The 14,667-nt window shown below is 39.4% G+C and overlaps 1 protein-coding gene across 2 annotated transcripts in view; it reads left to right on the top strand.

The window, feature by feature from the left end:
* The first annotated feature begins 2,345 nt into the window (after positions 1 to 2,345).
* Positions 2,346 to 14,667, top strand: part of LOC111142485 (trafficking protein particle complex 8) — a 76,740-nt gene continuing 64,418 nt past the window's right edge. For both annotated transcript variants that reach the window (XM_022495687.1, XM_022495686.1), the window contains exons 1-2: positions 2,346 to 2,838; positions 10,487 to 10,681. In XM_022495687.1, coding sequence (XP_022351395.1) covers positions 2,682 to 2,838; positions 10,487 to 10,681 — 352 coding nt within the window. In that variant the 5' untranslated portion in view covers positions 2,346 to 2,681. The remainder of the gene's footprint in view (positions 2,839 to 10,486; positions 10,682 to 14,667) is intronic.

Raw genomic sequence — 14,667 nt, 5'->3', positions numbered from 1 at the left:
CCTCTGCCTTCGCCTCAGGTCATGATCTCAGGGTCCTGGGATCGAGCCCGGCATCTGGCTCCCTGCTCGGCAGTGAGCCTGCTTCCTCCTCTCTCTGCCTGCCTCTCTGCCTACTTGTGATCTCTCTCTCTCTCTGTCAAATGAATAAATAAAATCTTTAAAAAAAGTAATAATATTCCCTCTCCTCTTCGTTTAATAAGAGAAACCTATGTTTTGGAGTCTCTTTTGGAGATATGTGTGATCGTGAGACTCACTGAGGTCAGTGGGATGTGAGTGAAATTATTGAATGCCATTAATACAATTTGATCCTAAACCATTAACCATGTGATTTTCCATTCTCTTTTTTCCATTCCTGCAGCCTGGAAAGCAGATGTGGCAGTGACTCAGCATTAACCTTTAGATGAGGACATCTTAGAAGATGAACACCTTAGAAGACCAGGAGAGATTAGGGAAGAAATAGATTTTTACAGTGAGTTACTCACTGGAAACACTATATGTGAATGTGGTGTTAGACTATAAAGTCAATGCATAAGACAAAAATCCATTTAGGGTCAGCCATAAAAAGGAATGAAATAGTGATACATGCTACAACATGGACGAACCTTCAAAACATTATGCTAAGTGAAGGAAGCCAGACACAAGTCACATATTGTATGATTCCATTTATATGTAATGTTCAGGATAAGTAAATCTATAAAGACAGAAAGTAGATTAGTGAGTTCCAGGGGTGGAAAGGTGAGGGGTATAGAGTGACTGCTAATGTGTACCAAGCTTCTTTTTAGGGTGATGACAATGTCCTGGAATTAGAAGCAATTGTTGTTCCACTTCAAAAATAATAGAAGCCACTGAAATGTCCACTTTAAAGGGATGAATTTTATTGAATGTGACTATCTCAAAAAAATTCATTTGGGCTAAATTACTCTTGAAAGTCCTTCTCAGAGAGGCTAATACAACGAGTTTTAACTTTCGTGTAAAAAGTATGTTGCCTTTTTAACTCTTACTTTGAGCTGAGTGCTAGATAAAGTAGTATGCGTGCACTGAGGAGCCCTCTTAACTAGAAAAATATGTAACTTGAGTCATACTCACTTGTACGGATTCTCACGTAAGGAATTGAGATCTGAGGTATTCAAAAGGGAACATGTACTCCTGGGGATACAAGAAGAATTTCCAAGAGGCGCTCAGACACAAATAGTTTTAAAATGAATTTCCAAATCCTCAACTTGCCCGTTATCTTTTCTAAATTGTTTTGTGGCTAAGCTGACAAGTCATTACATCCTTTTGTCCTTTCCTACCTCCCATCTCAATTTACAGGAGGAAGGATATCTCTTGCCTGTCGTTAAGTTCTTACTACGGTAAAAACCTCAAGGCGCCAAACGATCCGACGATTTGAGATACTCGTGTTGGGGAAGCCTCCTTTAAATCAAGGTACCATAAAACTGCGACAGAGCGTTGTATTTTTCCTTGCTTTACGTTTTTGGCGAACAACTCAGAAGGAATTCAAGCAATTCCGTGACAAGATAGTAGAATCCCTTTCATTCACTTCTATTTATGTAAAGGAACAATCTCTAAAAGGGAACGCTAAGAACCGAAGCCAGTTTAGGACTCCATTTGATAAGTAATTACTGGCTTCCCACACCTCCATGGCTCCGAAGAAAACCTGCCAGCATAGTGAAATAAAGGAGACGCGGCTGCGGACGAAAGACACGGACGTTTGCAAGCACACTCTACAGCAGCGCGAGCTTCCCCTTACACTCGCGTTAACTGCAGCACCCACAAGAGCACACAGCTCTGCTCACTGGTTGAGTCCACGTTCGTTCGTGGTAGTCCGTTTCTAAAAGCATGGCTGCGTTCAAGCGATACCAGCTCTGTTCAGGCCGGCGCCACGGGAACCACTCTTCCGTGAGCAGGTGCCCCTTGCTGTTCTACCCGGAGCTCGGAAAGCAGAGCGAACAGCCACATTATTTGCCTATTGTTTTTAGGGAGAGCCTTTGGGGCTCCAAACAGACCCGGCTCGCGCGTAAAGCGAGCGAGCGCCCCCACCACTGTGACAGCACGGATCTCGAACGCTGACCTGTACGCTCGCCCTTAGCACCTCCCTTGGCTTTGCCAAGCGCCAGTGTGAGAACCAGGCCTAGAATGGCTCGTCTCCTCTTTGGCTCCGCCCATCGCGCTGGTAGCCCCGCCCCTCCCCGTAGAGGCCCACCCATCGCACCATTTCCGGCGCCAGCCTTCCTACCGGCCTCTGTCGCTCTTCACTTCCCTCTCCTAGGCTCTTCCCCCCGCCCCCATCGCCTCCTTTAATACAGTCACGTGAGGGGCGAGCGCGGGGCCTGCCGGGACGGGTACTGCCGGTGGGTCAGGGTTCGGCCTCAATATGGCGGTTCCGGTCGGGCAGTGACCAAGGTTTTGCCGTCGGGAGGATTAACTGGCGATTGTCGGCGTCTCCAGCTATCGGGGTGTAATGCGAGGACGCCGGGGCGAGCCCTGAGGAGCGGCGGTGCCGGGGAGGGGTCGGTGCTGTGTGGCCGGGAGCCGAGGGAGCGGCGTCTGTTCCTTCTGTGGGTCTCAAGGCTTCAGTGTGGGGCCCCGCCCGGCCGGGTTAGGCCGGCGGGCGGCGGCAGTAGCTGCTGCAGCCGCAGGATCAGCCTCTGAGAGTGGGCCGGAGGGCGGGCGCCGCCGCGATGGCCCAGTGTGTGCAATCAGTGCAGGAGCTAATCCCGGACTCCTTCGTCCCCTGTGTCGCCGCTCTGTGCAGCGACGAAGCCGAGCGGCTCACTCGTCTCAATCACCTTAGCTTCGCGGAGTTGCTTAAGCCCTTCTCTCGCCTCACTTCGGAGGGTATGTGGTCTCCTCCCTTTTTCACTGTGCTCCCTCAAACAGGGCCGGGAGAAGGAAGTTGGGAGCGGGCAGGGAAGAAAAGGGCGATGTTTACATCTTGGAGCCGGTAGAGTGGCGTCTGGGGCTGGGGCCCCGCGGTGTCTCCGGCGGCGGCTGGGGGAGGGGCCACGAGCGAGGTTGTCAAGACTGCGCGGTCCTAACCTCCAGTTACTCTGGGCACTTTCCTTCTTCCCGGGACAAGCCGGGCTGCTCGGTAACTAGTCTAAAGAAAAACGTGAGCCCCGGAGAAGGGCGTTGAGACGGTTTCCAACGGCCATAGGGAGGGAATTAGGAAGTTGCAAGGCGAGTGAAGGTAGGAAGATGCTGCCTCTTAGACCGATGAGGTCTTAGTAAAGAAGACGAATCATCTTCCTCTGGGTGTTAAACTGGACTTTCAAAGTTGTCTTGAATATCACATTCTTCGGGTAATGGGGCCTTACTCTTTCTAAGCTTCTCATCAGTTATTTTATGTATTTTCTTTGAAAATATAAACATTTTAGTAAGTATATAATACTTAATCTCTTCGGAAAAAAAATTACGAAAATAATAACTTGTAATAGCCTTGATGGACGAGAAAGTAAGGACAAGTTGTGATTAATCTAGATAGTTGGTGTTGAATAGATTTATAGGAATGGAAAAGTCCTAAAATTTAGTTTTTCAGATAAAAAAGTTTAATCAACAAGAGAAACGTGTCTTTTATTTAAGAGTTACCTGTTTTCTCCACCTTAAGTTTCTTTATTAGGGAGAAATAAGCATAATAAAACTCCTGAGTATTTAACCAATAATATATCTTTCTTTGTGAACAGAGCATAAAGTATTAGGTGAAGTTCTTTGTTAAAGGTCTGTATAAAATGAAGTGTTCTGTAACAAGGCTCTGTCAGTCGAACGACTATGATTATTATTTGGTTATGATGATTTTTCCACAAAATACGCTGTGCCATAAATTTATGTATTTACATGCCACAGGTGTGTATTCTTTGGGAGAATAGCTCCGTAAGTTCACTTTATTATTTAAAGGAGAGCAGGAGCTGTCCAAAAAAAGTTTGGGAACCCTTGGATTTCTTCAGCTTGTACCTTAGCCATCAGTCTCAGCTCCTCCAGTGTGCACTAAATCAACAAGAACAACAAAGTGCCCTACATTCTTAAAGTCTTTAAAAAAATGTGAGAATCTGTTTGACTTTGATGTGTATGCCCTTTCCTGCTTTGTTAATAAAGAATAATAATGCTAATACTTGATACCTGCTGTATTTAGCTTTTCTCTTTTAGTTCTCATTGAATCCTGTGAGGTAGCTGATTTATCACCATGTTAAATTTGGGAACACTGAGGCATAGAGGTGTTCACTTATCCACCGTATTCAACATAGGAAAGATTTAAAAACGGGCAATGTGACTCAGGGGGGTTCTTAAGTCATCTTATCTCCTGGCAATAGGATCGTTTATTCACACTAGAGAACAGTGCTGTCCAGTAGAAATACAATGGTATTCACATACACAATTTTAAATTATTTCGTAGTCACACTGTAAAAAAAAGTAGAAAATCAGGTGAAATTAGTTTTAATATTTCCAAAATTCTAGCATTTCAACATGTAATCAGTATATAACATCTTTGTATTTTACATTTTTTCTGTTGCCAAGTCTGAACTTTGGTATGCTTTTAAACATTATTATTATTTATATTTTAGTTTGGACTAGACATTTCAGTTGCCCAATGGCCACATCTGGCTTCTGCCTTCTGCAGTGAATAAGTGCTCACTTCAGTATTCTGATTTCCTTCTGTAAACTGCAAAAGATTTAGGGAAGAAATACAATGAATTGGACTTTCATGGTTAAGTAGAAAGTTGATGGAAAGGAAAAGTGCCAGCATTCCCTGTTGAGGAGGGGAATGAAGTTAGAACAGCATGGGCAAAAGGTATAAATTATGATTGAGTGGTTGGGGAACAGTGAGGAAATTGTCCCTATCAGAGTGTAAGATAGTAAGGGAAGATTCCTAGATAAGGGAGGGTCTTGAATTCTAGGAAAGATATTTTGGATTTCATATCTAATTGTTAAGTGTATGACAGTCACAGATTCTTGAGCAAGGATAGCAAATTGGGGATATTGGAATTGTTTGGTATTTAAGGGTAAGTAGGAGTTGATAGCCATTTCAAAGTTTAAAATGATTAGACATAGACTTTGGTGGTGGTATTAGCAATCCGGTGAAAAGGACTTAATTTTTCTGTGGTTTAATTTTTTTGCTGGTGAATTAATTTTGGGGTTCTTTGCCATCCAGAAAAGGCTACTTTTTTTTTTTTTTTTTTTTTTTGGTCTCAAGTGTGGGGACTCCTCTAAGTTAGCTTATCTTTAGGCAATGAGGCATGAGAATATAACTTCAGCACATAATTTAAGAATACAACTAACCGGGGCGCCTGGGTGGCTCAGTGGGTTAAAGCCTCTGCTTTCGGCTCGGGTCATGATCCCAGGGTCCTGGGATTGAGCCCCGCATCGGGCTCTCTGCTTGGCGGGGAGCCTGCTTCCTCCTCTCTCTCTGCCTGCTTCTCTGCCTGCTTGTGATCTCTGTCTGTCAAATAAATAAATAAAATCTTAAAAAAAAAAAAAAAAAAAGAATACAACTAACCGCAACAGCTAAAATTTCCTTAGAAGGAGAAAGGAATGTTAAAAAAAATTGGACTCCATTTCTGGCCTGCAGGTATTTGAGGTCAAACCTTGCTTTGACACGGAGGTAGCAATGTACACTGTTGAGTATTTCCAGGGGACTTTTTTTGGTCTTTTTTCTTTTTTAAGATGTCAGTAGAAAAACATGGTGTAAAGCTGTAATGGGAGGGTTGAGAAAACAAATTTGAATGCCATGCATGTGTAGCACCTCAAATACACCTTGATGTATTAGGCAGTGGAGAACCATTCTAGATTCCTTGGATAAATTTTTTTAAACCCAACAAGTATTTCTTTATATTAAATAATAGTGTTATAATTTTACGATCATTATGCTAGATCTCATTTAAGTCTCATTATATTTGAGATTTAAAGAATATATTTGTGTCATTTCAACACAAAGTTTGTAACCTTAAGACTGCTTGAGAAATTTCCACTGGCTGGCCATTTCAACGAATAATGGTGATAGTATTACTTAACCAAACCTCACTGTTTTTGCTGTCATAGTGATAGTTCTTCAATAATTCTGAGCAGTTTTCAGCACATCATTCAGACATTTATAAGGAAATTTCACTTAAACACCAGCTTTTGAAAGTATTTGGTTTTTGCTTTCAAAAGGTATATATTATTTTAAATTGACTAAATTTATTTAAGGGTTTAAAAAAGAATAGAATGTAGTTTTTATGTAAATCTTGAATATTTTCTGAAGGACCTTTGAAGGATACTCACTGCCTCTAGTTTTCTTAAGTTTCTTTTAAAAAGTTATTAATTCATCAAAAAATATTTCATCAGCCTTAACTACTTCAAGTACCAAATGATAAATTCAAGCCAAGTTTTCAAAATTTAGATACATGTATATATTGTTTGTGTCATTTTTTGTACAAGTTAGGATTTTTTTTTCCCCCCAGCAATTGAGATAAAACAGGTGAAGTTTCTTGTGCTAGGTAAAAACATAAAAGATATCATTATTTCATTTTAAAAATATATTCCATAGAATACCCGAAGTGTTATACACTCTCTGGAAATGAATTTTGTGATCAAATAAGTTTCCTAATAGATGTGTTTGGGAGAATTACAGTGTCATTTAACATATTAAAAGCTCCGGGAAGACCTGGTATAAAGAGACATTTTAAAAACTTAATTCTATACTTCTCAAATTTATATGGAATTGATTTTTCTAAAACAGCTCTTAACTAGCTTGAGGAAAGAGTATTCTATGGAACTGCACATACTGGGAAATGTTACTTTATAAGTATTCAAGAAATTATATGGTAACATAAAAATTAAGACGGTAGGAGCTGAATTTTATTTTGAAATTGAGGTGTTATGTGATCTATAAAGTCAGCTTTTGTGATCCTGTACTGTTAATGAAGCCAAGCTTTTGAATTTTTTTGTATGTGATTTTTTTAAGAGCTTTTCTCTTAATCATTTTTAGCGCTTATCTTCCTTTTTATTAGGTTAGTTTTGTGATATTCCCAAGTTTTACTTATCTATTGTTGTATAACAAATCACTCCAAAATTTAGCACCTTGGTGGGGAAAAAAGCATTTATTATCTCCCAGTTTCTCAGGCATCTTGAAGTGGCTTAGCTGGGTGGCTCTGGCTCAGGGTCTTTCTTGAGGTTGTAGTGGAACTATTGGCTGAGACCATAGTCATCAGGGGCTGGAGGATCTGCTTCCAAGCTCACTCTTGTGATTGTTGGCAAGTCTCATTTCCTCACTAGATGTTGTCCTGAGACCTCTCTTCTGTGCCCTGTAGGACTCTCCACAGGCTCCCTGAGTGTCCTCATGGTGAAGCAGTTAGATTCTCTCAAAGGGAGTGATGAGAGAACCCATGATAGGCGTGTACTCTTGTAACCTTAGTTCAGAAGTAATATGCCCTTGTTTTTGCTCTGTTCTTTGGTCACATATGCCAACCCTGGGATGTGGGAAGGGACTACACAAGAGTACGTGTAACACAAAGTATGGGTTCATTGGGGACCATTTCAGAAGCTGGCTGCCACATCTGTTAACTCATTTCTGGATTTATTAGTAGGATACCTAATAAATTACCTCTGAACAAAGGGCAAAAATAGAATGCTTTTTTTTTTTTTTTTAAAGGTAATCTTTACCTTCACTATGCAGCTCTAACTCACAACCCCTCCCTCCCCCCACGGACCAAAAGTCAGGTGCTCAATGGACTGAGCCAGGCAGGTACCACTAGAATGTCTTTTTTGGGGTTAACACTTAGGAATACTAAAAAATAATTAACCAATTTAAAATTTTGAGAGACATTTAATACACACATAGCTACTTATATTATTTGACAATTATAGACCAACTTTGGGGAGAATACTTACACAATAGCTTCTTAAAATATCAAATACAACACGGTATTTTCGTATTTTTCATTTTTTTCTATTCCATAGTTGGACTGTCTTTGAAGTTTAATTAGGGAGAGAGGCTTGCGTGTGTTTATTTAAACTAGAAAACAAACAATGAAGAATTGAGAGAAGTGAATTTCCTACTACCCAGCTCCCTACTATGCAGAACCAACTAATATTAATCTCCATGTCATATTTACATTGTAATTTTTCCTTTCCTTTAACAAGAAATCAAACATACAATTGGAGTTTCTTTCATCGTGGGCAATCATTATAATGGAATTTGCGTGTATACTTTCTATATATGTATTCTTACAAGTGCACATATTTATACCTATATACTATTTTTATTTTTAATTTTTTTTAAAAGATTTTATTCATTTGACAGCCAGCGAGAGAGGGAACACAAGCAGGGGGAGTAAAAGAGGGAGAAGCCAGTTTCCTGCTGAGCAGGGAGCCCGATGCTGGGCTCAATCCCAGGACTCTGGGATCATGACCTGAAGTGAACACAGATGCTTAACGACTGAGCCACTGAGGTGCCCCCATATATACTATTTTTACAAGATTATGTTTGTTAATTTAAAAATTAGATGTCAACAGAGAAGACATCTAGGAAATTGAGGAAGACATTTGATGTAACTTTATTTAAAATATAGGCAGGCCTGAACTTAAAAGCTTGATATAAAGATTCTCCCCTGAGGAAAAAGTGTCGGTTTTTTATGGGTAGGTACCCAGAGCCAGTTTTCCAAGTCGCCTTTTATTTGTATAGAATGATCCATGCCATTCTTGAAATAGTATTTGTGATACCTGCTGCTTTCATCAGTTCTTGAGTGCCTGTCTGTAGAGTTATGTACATGGCGGGTGTGGTACTCATTGCTTTATACTTACTGTCTCATCTCAAAATAGCTCATCTAAATTCTTAAAAAATAAACCCGTGAAGGAGGCATGAATTTACATGCTAGAGATGAGGAAATTGAAGCATCGACAAGTTAAAAAGTTGTTTAGGATAACCCAGTTAACATGTGGGGGGTTAGGATTTAAAGAAAGTCTGACTCTGACAGTTAAGTCCTCAATATGATGGAGTGCTTTTAATATTATTGTGGAAACTAATCTTCTTGTCTGATAATATATATATATTTTTTTAAAGATTTTATTTATTTATTTCATAGAGATCACAAGTAGGCAGAGAGGCAGGCAGAGAGAGAGATAGAGGAGGAAGCAGGTTCTCCGCTGAGCAGAGAGCCCGATGCGGGACTCGATCCCAGGACCCTGAGATCATGACCTGAGCTGAAGGCAGAGGCTTAACCCACTGAGCCACCCAGGTGCCCCTGTCTGATTATATTTATGTGAAAAAATATGCTCGCATTTCCTACTGTGCACTGTGGACACTGTCTTCTTGCTACAGTCTCCTGCAAATCCGTTCTCTCAAAAGTTTTGAACCACTGGTTATAAATCCTATAGGCTAAGGCAAGGCCTATAGCAGTTGGAGGAGTCAGGAGGTATTGGGGTGGGAGAAGGGATCTGCGTGTTGTGGTTGGTTTTGTTTTGTTTTAGTAGACTTTTTTTTTTTTTTTTTTTGAGCAGTTTTAGGTTCATAGTGAAATTGAGCAGAGAATACAGAGTTTCTGTATACCTCATGTTCTAGCACATGCACAGCCTCCCCACTATCAACATCCTGGACCAGGGTGGCTGGCCACTGACTTTCTGATTGTGGAATAGGGCTGGGAATGCAGGCAGTATGCTAGGAGAAGCAGAGGAAGCCCACAGGCAGCACTTAATTTCCCTTTCTTCTCCTTTACTGTTTTCAGCATTGGTACCATAGATCTCACAGGTCACACTACCCTGCACTGGCCTGAGGGTGAGGTGAGAATTAGGGGTTTGGTATTGATGGGGATTGGTCCCTGGTGATTCCAAACATAGGGAGAAGGGAAGAACCCACAAATCAGAAAGTTGTGAGCAGTTAGCATTGTGGGGGGTCAGACTGTCTTGCTAGTCCTTTTGGTATATAAGGAAGTGTTCTAAGTCAGTTGTATTTGTGGAAGACTGTTCAGCTGTTCCATTTGGAATTTCTTGTTTCTTGGTTTTTTTTTTTTTTTTTTTTTAAAGATTTTATTTATTTGCCAGAGAGCACAAGCAGGGGGAACAGCAGGCAGAGGGGGAGGGAGAAGCAGGCTCCCCGCTGAGCAGAGAGCCTGACACGGGACTGGATCCCAGGATCCTGGGATCTTGACCTGAGCTGAAGGCAGATGATCAGCCAACTGAGTTACCCAAGTGCCACCTCCCTTTTTAAAGATTTTTTTTTTTTTTTTTTTAATTTGACAGAGAGAGAGAAGAACCATGAGCAGGGGGGAGAGGCTGAGGGAGAAGGAGCTCCCCACTAAGCAGGGAGCCAGATGCAGGACTTGATCCCAGGACCCTGGGATCATGACCTGAACCAAAGGCAAATGCTTAACTGACTGAACCACCCAGGTGTCCCCTCTGGTTTCTGATTTGAGCGTTCTTTTTGTGAAGTATTAACTCATTGTTTATTGTTGTGGTTATACTTGGGTTGTTATGCATTGCATAGAATTAATTTCAGGTTTTTTCTTTTTTTTTAAAGTTCATATGAGAGATCCTAATAATCAGCTCCATGTAATAAAAAATCTGAAGATAGCAGTAAGCAACATTATCACCCAACCACCTCAGCCTGGAGCCATTCGGAAGCTTTTGAATGATGTTGTTTCTGGCAGTCAACCTGCGGAAGGATTAGTAGCTAATGTGATTACAGCAGGAGATTATGACCTCAACATCAGTGGTATGTAATAAGTTTTTTAATTATTATTTAAGTGAAGTTTTCTTTTGTTAGAAAAGCAGTTCTGTATCTTGGAAATCATTCAGCAAACACTTACATGCCTACTGGGTGCTAGAGGCTGGGAATACAGTTGTGGAAAAAAATAGTACTTGCTTTTACGGAGGTTATAGTCAAGTAGGCAGCCAACTATGAATTACATGATTTCATTTTTTTTTTTTATAATGAGAATGTTTTTATAGTTCTCCTTGTAAAGTTAATAGAAGGCTCCATGAGGGCAGGGACTTTGGCTCTTTATTTTCTTTCTGGGGCTTAAAATAATGTCTAAAATATATGCATAATAAATATTTCTTGAATGAAAGAACTAGCAGTAAACAAAAAAGTGTTTTTTATGACATAAGTAATACTAAAGCATTAAGTTTATTTTGTTTTTTATCCAGCTGCTAAGTTGAAGAAATTTTTATAATATACGGATAAATATTTAATCTTTTTAAAGTGTTTATTAATCTGATTTAAGTGGTGTTTTCTTAGTAAGATTGGTAGGTGAAATATATTAATATGTAAAATGAGTTGGCAGTGTTTGGTGTGACTCTTCTCAAATGCAAAAGACTAGAGACATGGAATAGACCTTTGGAGGGAAAAGATTAAAAGTACATCATCTAATCAGGATATTTCAGCAACTTAATAAAATAACCTTTTTAGGTTGGTATAATTTATAATCTAATATTTTAACACCTAATCACATATTTAAAGATTTCCTTAAACATTCAAAGAGAATTTAAGTGATATCTTTTAGGTCACAGAGTTAATTGGTCTCACTTATATAGTTAGAAATGTTTGTAGAATTATTTTGTTTAGATGTCTTTCTATGTTATTAGCTTTAATTCCAGCAAAAGTTAATTTGAGTATTTTAAGTTTAGAATATTATGGTTATCTTTTACACATTAAAAGAATCTGAATTTTAACTTAACATATTTTGAGCAGTTCCTGGCATAATATGTTTTTTTTTTTTTAAGGTTTTATTTATTTATTTGACAGGCAGATCACAAGTAGGCAGAGAGGCAGGCAGAGAGGAAGCGAAGCAGGCTCCCCGCTGAGCAGAGAGCCCGATGCGGGGCTCGATCCCAGGACCCTGGGATCATGACCTGAGCCGAAGGCAGAGGCTTTACCCCACTGAGCCACCCAGGCACCCCCTGGCATAATATGTTTTAACACAAGACAAATTTTGGATATTTCTGGGAGTATGTGTTGGAATTTGACCTGTTGTTTCTCTGTTACCGTGGGAAATTCATGTTGAAATGTGAAGGACAATAAATGCCAGAACGTTCAAGTTTTTGTACTACTGTAGTCATTAGTTAATTGGATAATTTGGATAAGTCACTTATTAAGACTTGGTTTCAAATTCAAGAGAATTTGTTTACATTCTTTCTTAAGGCCTTTCCTAGAAATTTAATCCTGTGATTCTGTTTCCCAGGGTCTTTAACACTTCTGTGATTCATACAACAAATACTGATTTCCTTTTATGTACCTTGCATCACAATAATAGAAATGAATAAGACATTATATGAGTTCATAATCTGGTGGGTAGATAGACATCTAAATCAGTAGTCATAATACATTCTAATTTATAATACCTTATAATCATAATGCATTATGACAGAGATGTGGCATTATCTGATATGCCAGAATGCCAAGGGGTACAGAGTGGACTTAGCTATCATATTTAAAAAACAAAATGTCTCTTTTTATACTGCAAATATCTTCCTAACCTCTGAAATCCATAGTACCTTTTACTTTTAAAAAATTTATCGAAATGAGAAAAAAAAATTTATTGAAATGATAAGTGTGCACATAGATCAAATGCTGAAAAGACCAGAAAAAACCGTGATGTGCTCCCTGAGTCTCTGCCCTACCAGTTCCTTTTTTTCTTTTAAGATTTTATTTATTTGTTAGAGCACAAGCAGAAGGAGCTGGCTCCCCACTGAGAGAGAGCCAGACTCGGGGCTCAGTTTCCGGACACTGGGATCATGACCTGAGCCAAAAACAGATGATTAACTGACTGAGCCACCCACGCGCCCCTCTCCCACCAATTCCTCTGGTATTTAGTTAAGTGGTTTTTGTTTTGTTTTGTTTTTAAGATTTATTTATTTATTTTAGAGAGAGAGTGAAAGAGCGAGAGTGCGATCATGGGAAGAGGCAGAAGGGGAGGGAGAGAGAGAATCTCAAGCAGGTTCCACACTCAGTGCAGAGCCCAGTGTGGTCCTCAATGCAGGGCTTGATCTCACAACCCTGAGAGCATGACCTGAGCCGAAATCAAGAGTTGGATGCTTAACTGACTGAACCACCTAAATGTCCCTTGATTTAGTGTTTTTTGGTTTTTTTTTTAGATTTAAAAAAAAAAATTATTTACTTATTTATTAGAGAGAGAGAGCGAGTTGAGCAAGAGAGCACAAGAGAGGGGAGCAGCAGGCAGAGGGAGAAGCAGACTTCCTGCCGAACAGGGAGCCCGATGTGGTCGGTACTGGATCCCAATACCCTGGGATTGTGACCAGAGCCGAACGCAGATGCTTAACTGACTGAGTCACCCAGGCGTCCCTGATTTATGTTTTTAGGTAATATCTGTATGTGGCTAACTATGGCTTAATCAGTTTTAAATTTTATTTATTGATTTCTCAATATAGATGATTTTTTTTGAAGTTTTTTTTTTTTTAAGATTTTATTTATTTGATTGAGAGAGAGGAGAGAATACCAGTATTGGGAGGGACAAAGGGAGAAGCAGACTCCCTGCTGAGTAGGGAGCCTGATGCGCAAGACCCTGGGATCATGACCTGAGCCACCCAGGTGCCCTATAATTGATGAAGAGTTAGCTTAATTATTCCCTCTTCTTCTTTCCCCATCTTCCTAGTGTAGTTTTCAAAATTTTTGGTTAACATTCACTCTTTACAGTATTAAGTTTAAATATTACTCACTTCTTCATTTCAAAGCCAAATATTGGGCTTAGTTTGTTCTTATCATTTTGTTTTTTTTAGGACTTAGTAATTTTTTTTTTTTTTTTAAGTAAGCTCTAGGCCCAGTGTAGGTCCAATGCAGGGCTCAATCCCAGGATCCTAGGATCATGACCTGAGCGGAAGGCAGACGCTTAACTGACTGAGCATCCAGGTGCCCCGTTTATTCTTTAATATTTTCTCTCAAGTTTTTACTTAAGAGCAAAAAGCATAAAGAGCACTCTAAAATAGTGGCAATTATTTTAAAAATGACTCGTAGAAAATAGGAACTTAGTGTTCTAGTTTCTCTAATATTTTGAACTCCTTTACTGTTTTTCATAGTCCTAGGAATTATTTATCAATTATGCCAAGCTACAAGAAAGTAGAAGAATGGTGAAATTGTATAGAAAGATGTTGCAGTGGTGAAATAGTCACTGTTATTTTATCATCCTTTAGTAATTTCACATTGACCAAAATACTGTATTTTCCTTTAAGAAGGTATAAAAGAAGTCTGGAACATACCATCTTTGTAATCTGTCTTTGTCTTCATTTTTTTTTCTTTCATTGAGCATAGTTGAGAATTTTTCATTTTTAGTCCACATTGGCAACAGAAAGAAAATAGACAATGGAAAACACATTTTTTCATTTATAGATAAATCAGAAGGTGAATACAATGAAACAGCAGTATTCTAGACTAATGCTGCCCAGTAGAAATATATGAGCCACGTAAGTCATTTTCAATGTTTTGTAAATACAATAAAGTATGTAAAGAGAGGGAGACCTGGCTGGCTTAGTGGAAGAGCACTGGACTTTTGGTCCCGGGGTTGTGGGTAAGCTCCATGTTGGAAATAGAGGTTACTAAGAAAATTAAATAAACCAGAAAAAAATGCGAAAAGAAACAGGTGAAATTAATTTGAATATATTTTATTTGACTCAGTATGTACAAAATATTACTTCAACATGTAATCCTTGTAAAATTCTTCTTTTGATACTATCTGAAATCATATG

The sequence above is a fragment of the Enhydra lutris genome, unplaced genomic scaffold (assembly GCF_002288905.1).
Source record: "Enhydra lutris kenyoni isolate GAN:26980312 unplaced genomic scaffold, ASM228890v2 scaffoldscaffold8, whole genome shotgun sequence".
In the NCBI taxonomy this organism is placed as follows: domain Eukaryota; kingdom Metazoa; phylum Chordata; class Mammalia; order Carnivora; family Mustelidae; genus Enhydra; species Enhydra lutris.
Note: the sequence above shows the minus strand (reverse complement) of the source record. Positions and strands in the feature narration are given on the sequence as shown.